This window comes from Myotis lucifugus, unplaced genomic scaffold, assembly GCF_000147115.1.
Source record: "Myotis lucifugus unplaced genomic scaffold, Myoluc2.0 scaffold_167, whole genome shotgun sequence".
NCBI classification, from domain to species: domain Eukaryota; kingdom Metazoa; phylum Chordata; class Mammalia; order Chiroptera; family Vespertilionidae; genus Myotis; species Myotis lucifugus.
In genome coordinates this window covers 1,117,588-1,128,672 of record NW_005871215.1, presented here as the reverse complement: position 1 = coordinate 1,128,672, position 11,085 = coordinate 1,117,588, and the positions used below count along the sequence as shown (strand labels likewise).

General features: G+C 43.8%; 1 protein-coding gene across 2 annotated transcripts in view; it reads left to right on the top strand.

Annotated features, from left to right (window-relative positions):
- The first annotated feature begins 355 nt into the window (after nt 1-355).
- The window catches only part of DYRK4 (dual specificity tyrosine phosphorylation regulated kinase 4), a 31,044-nt gene continuing 20,314 nt past the window's right edge, over nt 356-11,085 (top strand). Inside the window, exons 1-6 of one of the 2 annotated variants that reach the window (XM_023759946.1) lie at nt 356-455; nt 1,335-1,473; nt 3,393-3,556; nt 6,192-6,328; nt 6,615-6,755; nt 9,247-9,385. In XM_023759946.1, coding sequence (XP_023615714.1) covers nt 396-455; nt 1,335-1,473; nt 3,393-3,556; nt 6,192-6,328; nt 6,615-6,755; nt 9,247-9,385 — 780 coding nt within the window. In that variant the 5' untranslated portion in view covers nt 356-395. The remainder of the gene's footprint in view (nt 456-1,334; nt 1,474-3,392; nt 3,557-6,191; nt 6,329-6,614; nt 6,756-9,246; nt 9,386-11,085) is intronic. The other variant, XM_023759945.1, reaches the window with a different exon arrangement.

The window sequence follows — 11,085 nt, the reverse complement described above, 5'->3', positions numbered from 1 at the left end:
TTTTCTCTCCAAGAACTTTAAAAATGAATCTCAGAGAGAAGGAGGGGGATGGGAAGAGATTAACCAAAGAACTCTTATATGCATTACCCATGGACACAGACAATAGGTGCAGTAGGCCTGGGGGTGGCAGGTGCAGGGTGGAGGTGGTCAAAGGGATAAATGAAAGGGACATCTTCAATACTTTCAACAATAAAGATAAATTAAAATTAATTAATTAATTAAGGCCTAGATTTGGTTCAGGCTCATCCTTGCTGTGGGGAGGATGCTGGGAGAAATGACTCCCAGAGATTTTTTCTTGCTTGAGGCTTCTGTAACTTTTCCACTTTCTCCTTCTATAGGATACAAACACCAGCATTACTTCACTCCCTTTTGTGGATACCAAGGGGAATAAAAACATGGTTAACTTCCCACACATCAGCCACAACATCATGCTGAATCCACCTCTGCTGTATACGGTGAGTGCTGGGTGCTGGGCATGATCTGAGCAGGAGGTGATGACTTGATTTCAGTCCAGAACCAATGTTTAGAAAGGCCCAGGAAGGTGGGAAAAGCCCAAGGCAGCCAAGGAGTCCGGTTTTAGTCCTGTTTTCACTCTACAATGAATGTAATTTTCAGCAAATACTGTTAAGTCATTGACTTTTTTTTTAATCTACAAAATGAGCTCTTCTAGGGTTGTCATGAGGATTCACTGAGGAAAGGAAAATGAAGTGTCTGGTGTACAAAAAAATTTTTTGCCTCCATTGTTTCCTCCCTCTTTTGAGATAGGACCAAATGAGATAATGTAAGAAAGTGCTAAGTTAAAGGGTGTTATACATTCATAAGTATAGTGTTTGTGTCCTGGGACAAGTCACTTTATCTAGTTAGGAATTGTCCTTCTCAAGCAGCAGTAAAATACTGTTCCATACATATCCTCCTGCAGTAGAGGTCACTGGAGCTGTTAAGTGCATACTGCTAATTGCATAATGTACATGGATCTCACAAAGATGAGTCAGACAGATACAGTGGGGCCTTGACTTACGAGTGTCCCGACTAACGAGTTTTTTGAGATACCAGCTGTCTCTCAGCGGATTTTTTGCATTGAGTTGATAGAGTAATTTGAGTTAACGAGCTCCTTAACGAGCTCGGTCTAGGAATGAATTAAACTCATAAGTCAAGGCCCCACTGTACTCTCTTTGAGGGAAAGACTGAGAACGCCTATTGTCTCATTGTTACCATTTCTCCCTGGAGAGGAAGGAGTAGAGCCTGTCTGGATATAGGTGTTCTTGGTCAGGTGAATAGTTTAGGACACCCAGGAGAAGCTTAAGGAGTTTATCACAAGTTCTTTCCATGAACAGGAGAATCAAAATCAGAACCAGATGCTGGCCTCTGAACACAGGGCTTCAGAAATGTCTTCCCTTTCAAGCGCCAACCCCCAAGATCCCAAGTCCAAGGAGAAGCCACGAAGGAAGCAGAAGGTGCCTCTGACAGCGGCAGGTATGCCTTCAGGGCAGTAGCAGGGTATGGTGAGGTGGTTATCCATGGTCAGGTGTGAAGAGCTGAGCTGAGCTGGAGAAGGCTAAGCTGCTAGATATTGGATTAGTCAATTAAGGCAACAAACCAAAAGAAAGTAACAGTCAAACCTTTTGTAAGTAGGATGCTAAATAGGAGAAAACACTGACCCCCTCTGTTCCTCCTCTTCTCCCCTCCCCCACCCCCCATGGACTGGCACCAGGTCAGAGTCTCAGGTACCAGCAGAGTCAGAGGCACTAGCCCACTGCCTGGAGAGCCTGACCAGGCTCCTGTACTTTATAGAGGAGAGGGGGAAGAGGAGTGCTAGAAGCGGAAAAGTACTGAGTACTGAGTCAGAGTGGGGAAAAATGTCTTGAAGTTTGTCCCATCTTCTTGATAAAGAGATCTTGGCAGAAGTACCTGCAGAGGCCTCTGAATGGAGGCTCCTGGGTTAGGTATATATAAGTGCATTGCCAGCAAGAGACCCTAAGTCCTTGACTTAAACTCTTCCCAGATGTTAATGCATTTGGCTGTGCACCAAGGCTGGGGACATGACAGCTTCCCCATGACATCTGCCAGGTAAAGCCTTCATAATTGCCTATGGCAGTGGTTCTCAACCTTCCTAATGCCGCGACCCTTTAATACAGTTCCTCATGTTGTGGTGACCCCCAAACATAAAATTATTTTCGTTACTACTTCATAACTGTAATTTTGCTACTGTATGAATCGTAATGTAAATATCTGATATGCAAGATGTATTTTCATTGTTACAAATTGAACATAATTAAAGCATAGTGATTAATCACAAAAACAATATGTAATTATATATGTGTTTTCCGATGGTCTTAGGCGACCCCTGTGAAAGGGTCGTTTGACCCCCAAAGGGGTCGCGACCCACAGGTTGAGAACCACTGGCCTATGGTCAGGCCTGAAAGCTTACACATCGGTTTTTGGCCAGGAGCTGACTCCTCACAAGGTTCAGAGATTCATAACCTATTAAGGTTCAAAGGCAGAAAACCCAAATCCACTGAGCATCTATCATGTCCCAACACTATCTGATGCTCAGAGCTGTTCTCCCACATCTTTGAAATTGGTTGTGCTGCTGCTTCTAAAAAGCTCAGGAATAGCCCTGGAGGAGATATTCTAGTTCTGAACTAGTTTTGCCTTTGAAGAGCTGCTATGTGTCTCCCTGCTCTTTCAGGCCTCAGTTCTTCTGGGCCAGGAACATGCCTTGGTCAGCTTACACTGTATATATGGAGACATACACAGGTCTTGTCCCCCATAAGTCTTTTTTATTCCCCCCCAATAATTCCTTCGCCAACTCTTCAGCAGTTTGTTAAATAACACCGTGCCCCTTCTTCTCCCCCATCCTGGTTTCCCTCCTCTCAGCACTCTCCAGTTTATCTACATCTCTCTTAAAGTTTGAATCCCACCCCACCCACCCCCAGACCAAACACAAGACCCTGATGTGATTGGGCCAGGGTAGGGTAGAGAAGAGCTAACACATGTTCTTTATAGTCTGAGGGACTCACTGGCTCAGCTGGCAATACTTCCTGGGCTTTGAAAGTCATATTTATGTTACCTGCTTGACCCCTGAAGACATCATAGCTTTTAGATCCTCTCAGGATAAACTATTTGTGCAGCCCAATACCAAATTAACTTGGGCTGAATGCTCCCTTTCACTTCCTTTGTGTTTTCCTCCTGGGTTGTTGAAATCAGTACACCTTGACCTGTATCCGTGTTATAGTTCAACCCTGTGAGACTCAAGATGCATAGTCCTTAGTAAGCCTCCTAGGTGCGGAAAGGGCTCACCGGCTCACAAACTGGAAGAGCTGCCATCGTCTCCACCTTGGGCAGATCCCTGGGTGCCTCACTGAACTGACAACCACAGTTTTTTCACACAGAGGCCCTAAGGTGTTTTAGGAACGAACTGTCTTCTTATGAGCAAAGTGAAATCCTGGGCTACACAGAGCTGTGGTTCCTGGGGCTCAAAGCCAAGAAGCTCCACGTGGATCCTGAGAAATTCAGCAAGACGAGTTTTGATGATGAGCATGGCTCCTATATGAAGGTGATGGGAGAGTAGGTCATAGAAACTGCAGGGGTTTGGGACTTGGGGACAAAAAGGCTTAGAAAGGGAAAAAAGTGTGGGGTATTTTATAGCCTTTGGTGCTGATGTATCTGGGACTAGGCATCCTGAAGTATTCTAGTAGGTGCTAACCCAAAGAAATGCCATTTTTATAAATGGGAAAACATGCAATTAAGACACAAACTACTCTAGTAACAGAATATAATTTTCTCTAAGAGTATTTGGGTTAACAGTTTCCTGGGTGAACTCCCACAGGCTCTTCTCACAGCCCTGGACCCACTGGTAAAAGGCTGAGTATGGAATATGATGCGGTCTCCCCAACATTCCCTTTTTTGTCCCCACACCAGCCCATACATGGACCTTTTTTCTATTTTATAATAAATGTCATTTCTCCTACAGACAAAAAATAAAAATAAAGAAAAAAAAGCTTTTGCCACTATAGTCCCTGGTGCATAGAGTCCCTGGTGATTGACTTCCTTCAGTTTTCTGTCTGTATCTCTGTGGCTTCCCAGGACAGGGCCTCTCCCCAGCCTCAGGTGAAATCTGGGCAGTGGAAAGTATCCCTATTGCTTCAGGAAGTGATTCCCACTTCTGAGGATGTCCAAATAAGTGATGCTTGTTCCACTAGGCTGGTGGGCTTGTGGGAATTTCCTTCTCTCTTCATAACTTGATTAGGTTTAGGAGGATTGGCCTTTGATGACTTCACAGAGAGGCAGATTGTTTTAATAATATTTAGGGTTGTGTTTCTCTTAGCTTTACTATGCACACAAATCACCGGGGGATCTTATTAAAAATTTGAATTCTTATCCAACAGGTCTGGGGTGGGACCTGAGATTTTTGTATAAATATATATTGATTTCAGTGAGGAAAGGAGAGGGAGAGAGAGATAGAAACATCAATGATGAAAGAGAATCATTGATCAGCTGCCTCCTGCACGTCCCTTACTGGGAATCAAGCCCACAACCCAGGCATGTGCCCTTGACCAGAATCGAACCCAGGACCTTTTGGTTCACAGGCTGACGCTCTATCCATTGAGTCAAACCAACTAGGGCTGATTTTTGCCTTTCTAAAAAGCTTCCAGGTGATGCTGATGCTTCTGGTCTTCAGACCACACTTTGAGAAGCAAGGATTTAGAGTTTCTGGCACACATCCTCTATCTAGAGCCCTTGTTCTCAACATTTTTAGGTCAAGAATCCCTTTAGGAATCTGATAAAAGCTATAAATCCTTACATCAGAAAAGGCACCCTGCACAGACACAAAATTTCAGTGGGGTGGGGGGATAGTTAATGGGTCCTTGGTTAATAATCTTTAATATAAACCTTACCACCATTTCAGACAAACTTCCTCACATTCTCTCTTCCCTCCTCTTCCCTCTTCCCCTCATCTGGGCCTAGAGTCTCTGAAAAATTCCCCAGGGATTTCAGTACTACCTTTAAGTTAGTACTGAAATTCAGTTCCTCGATCTCAAGTCTTCGAGAGCTATGTTTTGGTTGGGGGTGGGGGTGTGATATGTGTGCTTTCTGTATGCTTGGAATCTCCATCTTTGTTACATTCTAGTGTATGCACAAATATTCAATGTACATAGAAAATTTCCAAACAAGCAACACAATCTCATTCTCACATTTATTCTGTCAGCAAATATTAATTGAGAACCTATCATATACTTGGGCATCTGCTACTCTGAATAATTATGATCTTCCAAACTGGTCGCATGTAGAAGATATGTACAAATGCCAGGGAACCCCATATATCTTTACATCAACATGTGCAGAACCTTTACAAGTAGAGCAATCTATTTCCACATATCACCGAAGTTGTACATGTGCATGGGCTTGATTCCTCCTATGACAATAGATCCCCCCACACACAATCACAAATACATTCTGAGGACTTGTACACGAACACTTTTCCTTCACCTCTCCCAAATTCATGAGTTTAACACTAGGAATCACAGATTCTCAGAGCTGTAAGGTCTTAGAGATCATCTTATCTAGAACCTTCAGTTTCAGATGAAGGCACTGCAGCTTAGAGTGGGTATGTGGCTTGTCTGAAGCCACCCAGAAAGTTTTTTTTAATGTATAATTTTCTGTTGCTTTGTAGTTTCCACCACATGAAGGGGCATGGATGATTCTGGCTCTTGGAAATGATTTCTCTTTATAGTTAATAAAGGTCCAAGTTACATAACTTGGTAACTTGCTAACTCCAAGGTAGAATAAATCTGTATATGTCAAGAGGAGAGCTAGGTCTGGCCAGAAGGACAGAGAGCAGACACAAAGTCTTCTCTCATTGATGGAGACACATCAGGGGTCAGAAACAACTTCCCCCAAACGGAAGCTGCTCTTCCCCAAACAAGACCCAATGTTCTTTGCATCACCTGACATGGATAGAGCCTGTGGGACTTTTCCTAGTATCACCTGGGTAGCATGGGATCAAGACAACAACCTAACTGTTGCAGTAGCAATGAGATGAGGGTGGGAGTTGCACTAGTGCCCAGTGCGGTTCAGAAAGTTCCTGCTAGGAGTCAGCCATGAGCTGAGAATGGGTATCCAGGGGCCTCAGTGTCAGGGAACCTCAGAGTCTATGGCTCTGCTCCTCACCCTTTGCCTGGCTTCTGTAGGTCCTGCATGACCACATTGCCTACCGCTACGAGGTTCTGGAGATGATTGGGAAAGGGTCATTTGGACAGGTGGCCAAGTGCTTGGATCACAAAAACAATGAGTTGGTGGCTTTGAAAATCATCAGGAACAAGAAGAGGTGGGGTGGATAGCAGCATAGACTATAGAGGAGGGACTGCATGATTCTGGCCCCTCCATAATGCCAACCCTTCCCAACTCTGCCCCTTCCTCTGATCTTTTCTTTCTTTTTTGCCTATCTGATTCCATGGTGGGGTGAAGGGGAATGTATGGAGAGTGTAGTGCTTTCTGCCTTGCCAGGGTCAAGGGAAGGAGCTGAGGAAATGGGCTACTGCTGCAGCATGATATGACAACCATGTCTCCTGTCTCCATTTCTCATCCTCCCTGCCCCTCCCCAATCACTTCAGATTTCACCACCAGGCCCTGGTGGAGCTGAGGATCCTGGACACTCTCAGAAGGAAGGACAAGGACAACACCTACAATGTGGTGCACATGAAGGACTTTTTCTACTTCCGCAACCACCTCTGCATCACCTTCGAACTCCTGGGGTCAGCTGCTTTTTCTTTTTAATTCATTTACTTTCAAAAAGTGGCTTAAGGTGACAGAAGAGAAACTTTGAGGTCAGACACTAGATTTTTCTGGATGTAAACATTTAATGACGAGAATGGACATATAGAGAAAGCCTAGGAGCGAGGAGACTGAGCCAAAAGCTGCCAATCTCACCCCATCCCTTCATCATGCCTGTCACCTGGGAGCATACACAGGCTGTGCCACCAGGTGCTGGGTGCTGGACTGGGTGACATAACCAAAACAAGGCTTCTGCCCTCAAGAGTGAAACTGAAATATGTTGAAAAGGACTTTTTTTTTTTTTTGCTACCATTTCCCTATTTACTGGCTTTACCACCCTGTGATGCAGAGGTTGAAACTCAGGGAAGCAGGCAAACTGGCTGCTTAGAGTGGGGAAAGAACTTTTTTTATGCGCAAATAAGGACAGGAGCAGATTTTTTTTATAAGAGAGCAGAATCTGACTAAAATAGATTGGCATCACCTGGTTGAATATTGGAGCTGACAGAGTGTTCTAATTGGAAGGACATGCTAATTTGATTACTTTTCTCTCTGAGAAGACCATCTGATAAAATTTAAATAAAACCAGAGACCTAGAATGTATTTAGCAAAGGAGAATAGTTAGAGATGACCTCTCAGAAGCCCAGTATTATCAGCTTTACTGAGCTGGTAGCTTGGTGTTCCCATGACACCATTGCTGAAATTCTAGAAACTGGCTAAATTTGAATCAGGAGTGAAGTTGACACTCTCCTCACCTTCTCTGATGATTACAAAATGTCCACTTTCCACAAGCGAATTCTCCTCCTGTGACGACATGAACAACCCAGGCTGCCTGATTTGGCCATTAAGCAAGTGCCCAGTTAGCATGTCATTGTATTGAAAGTGCTCTGAGAAGTCAGGAGGAGCAGTGTATGTGGGGGAAAGCCAAAGCTCAGAGAGGTTGCAGAGTTGCCCAGGTCACAGAGCTGCTTAGGATGAGGCCACTATCCCCATCAAAAATGAATGGCTTCCTAAATACAGGCAGAATTAGATAAAGTTTAGAGAGAGAAGATTAGGAGAAATCAGAAAGAGGCCGATGCAGAGTCACTTCTGGGCTATGTCCTATCCCTCCCCTCTCCATCTTACAGTTTGTACAGAGGTCATAACCTGGTAACCCACAAATATGTTTTTCTTGTTAAAATGCTTTGCATTAGTTTCCAACATTTGTAAGTCAGCAGATTTCATATAATATGTTTGGTTTTCATATAATCCTAGAGGCATGAAATTTGTGCACAGGGTGGGGGGGCCCTCAGCCCAGTCTGCACCCTCTGCAATCCGGGACCCCTTGGGGGGATCAGGCCTAAACCAGCAGGTGGACATCCCTCTCACAATCCTGGACTGCTAGCGCCTAAGTGCTCACCTGCTTGTCTGCCTGATTGCCCCTAACTACCTCTGCCTGCCTGCCTGATCACCCCTAACCCTTCTGCCTGCCTGCCTGATTGCCCCTAACTGCCTCTGCCTTGGCCCTGCCACTGTGGCTTTGTCCAGAAGGACATCCAAAAGGACGTGCAGAAGATGTCTGGTCTATCTGGCCTAATTAGCATATTATCCTTTTATTAGTATAGATTGCAGGCTTCTGCTTGTCTAGAAAGTTTAGGAAAATCTGATAAGAATTAGATCTTATTCCTGCAAAGTGATGGATGGAACCAAGTGGTCAGGTTTGGTATAGATAGGGTAGGGTGTCTCTGTTTTACCCCAGCCCCCATCTGTCCACATTCTTGCTCCCTTACCTGTCAGGAATCTGACATCTTTCTTTTTTGTTTTTTTATTTTTAAATAATTTTTTAAAATTGACTTTTTAGAGAGAGGAATGGGGGGAGGAGAGAGAGAGAGAGAGAGAGAGAGAGAGAGAGAGAGAGAGAGAGAGAGAAAGAGAAACATCAATGTGAGAGCAAAACATCTATTGGCTGCCTTCTGCAAGCCCCGCTACCAGGGATGGAGCTCACAACCCAGGCATGCACCCTGACTAGAAATCAAACCCAGAAACCTTTCGGTGCTCGAGACGACACTCAAACAACTGAGCCACACCATCCAGGCCAAACCTGACATCTTTACGTAGTCTTTTTAGGCTTGGGCAGAAGTGGCTGCTGGGTTGAGTAACTGGTGGACTTCCTGGATTCTTCTCAAGGGCCCGAAGAACTATGAATATTTTAGAAGTTTGGTCCAATGTCTTAACACCCACAACATAACAAAGTTATTTAATGACCTTCTCATGTAAGAAATGAGGGCACATCTGAGAGGCCAGCACAATTGAGTGGCACCCTGGAGTCCCCATGAATCAATGGAAAAGTTGAGTTTATAGGACACAAAAGCCCTGCCTCCTGGTCTGACACTTGCCTATTACCAGAGGGAAACCAGGTAGTATGGGATTGTTTGCTGGTTCAAACTTAGAATTACACTTTTTACACTGATGCACATTACTTTCTCTCTTTCCCAGAATCAACTTGTATGAGTTAATGAAGAACAATAGCTTTCAAGGCTTCAGTCTGTCAGTAGTTCGGCGCTTCACCCTCTCTGTTTTGAAGTGTTTACAAATGCTTTATCTAGAGAAGATCATTCACTGTGATCTCAAGCCTGTGAGTACAATTTCTATCCTGCCAGGGTAGCTGGTTCCTACCCTCAGAAACTGTCCCATTCTCTTCCCAAGCGATAACTAGACAGCATCATGGCCAGAGCTCTCAGATGGAGCCAAGTAGTCATAGGTTGTGAAGAGTAAGGGATGGTTTGGAAACAATGAAGGGAGATTGTGTCATTGAGGTAGATAGGAATAGAAAGGTCTAGGGCTTTCCTGTGGAAGGTGTGCAGAAATGTGTCATTCAGGGGGCTGGATCTCTGCTGTATTAAATCCTCACTATCTCCATTCTACTCTGAATTGGTCCTAGGGTACAGCAAATCTCTGACTACTACTTCTACTCCAAATGGATGTGCCCTTCCCTCATGTCCTGCTAGCATCCTATACTTAGCTCTGTTACTTCACTGATTGCTTTCTATAGGATTTGTTTGCTTATGTGTACCTGCCACTGAACTGCAAGTTTTCTCAAGGTCAGGAATCATGTCTTCTCACCATTTTATTCTCAGGACCCAACATGGTACCTGACAATAGATATTGCAGTCAATATGTAGGTAAATGTTTGTTAGATGAATTAATGATTGTAAATGTGAGGAATACAGAGAGGTATTTAGAGAAAAGGTATAAAAGTATGAAGATATGAGGCCAGGAGCTAGTTCCCAAATCAACCTGACTCTCACAGATACTTAAATATCCTTTAATTTTTCCTCATTCCTTTCTCCTCACACCCCAAAATGGTTACTTTTAAAAAAATGTAATCCGTTGGATAATTTGGGATATTTAGACAATTAAGGATTGTCTAAATAGAGATGTTCTCTCAGGGCTGCCTGGAGGAGCCTCACAATGCCAGTACATTTATTTATTCTCCACACTCACGTTCCTAATCCTTAGCTTTGCAGCTTCAACAGGTCACAATAACCATGGTCTTTGAGCTTAGGGGACTGACTCTCACCAGGAAATTCACAAGACACCTGGTAGCCAAAATATTTATTTCCTTGAGAAATAGGTCAAGTAAATTGGAATGCATGTGCCCAGTAGGGGAAGTATGCATATAACCAACAGAGTGATGAATGTGGGTTCAAGAATTGGAGTTATTCTTACAAACTTAATGTTTAGTATCAAAGACCTGTGATGCCCTGATGCATCCATGACACCCCCCTGTCCCCCCCAAGTGGTTTCTGCCAATAAATTGTAAGGCCAGTTCCCTCTAGCTAAGGAGCCTTTTCATTGACCTAGAGACACACAAGAAATTCTCATTCTTTTAAGACTTGCTGACCATACTCTTTCAGTTAACACAAATACTTTTTAGAAAAAGGAGTGGGAACTAAATTTGTACTTTCTTTCTTTCTTTTTTTTAAATGAAATCTTTATTGTTCAGATTATTACAGTTGTTCCTCTTTTTCCCCCCATAGCTCCCCTCCACCCGTTTCATACCCCCCTCCGCCCTCACCCCCCCCCCACTGTCCTTATCCATAGGTGCACAATTTTTGTTCAGTCTCTTCCCGCATCCCCCACACTCCTTTTCCCCCCAAGAATAGTCAGTCCACTCCCTTTCTATGCCCCTGATTCTATTATAATCACCAGTTTATTCTGTTCATCAGATTATTTATTCACTTGGTTTTTAGATTTACTTGTTGATAGGATGTGTATTTGTGTTCATAGGTTTGTATCTTTACCGTTTAATTCTTCGTCCCTCTTCTTTAAGGA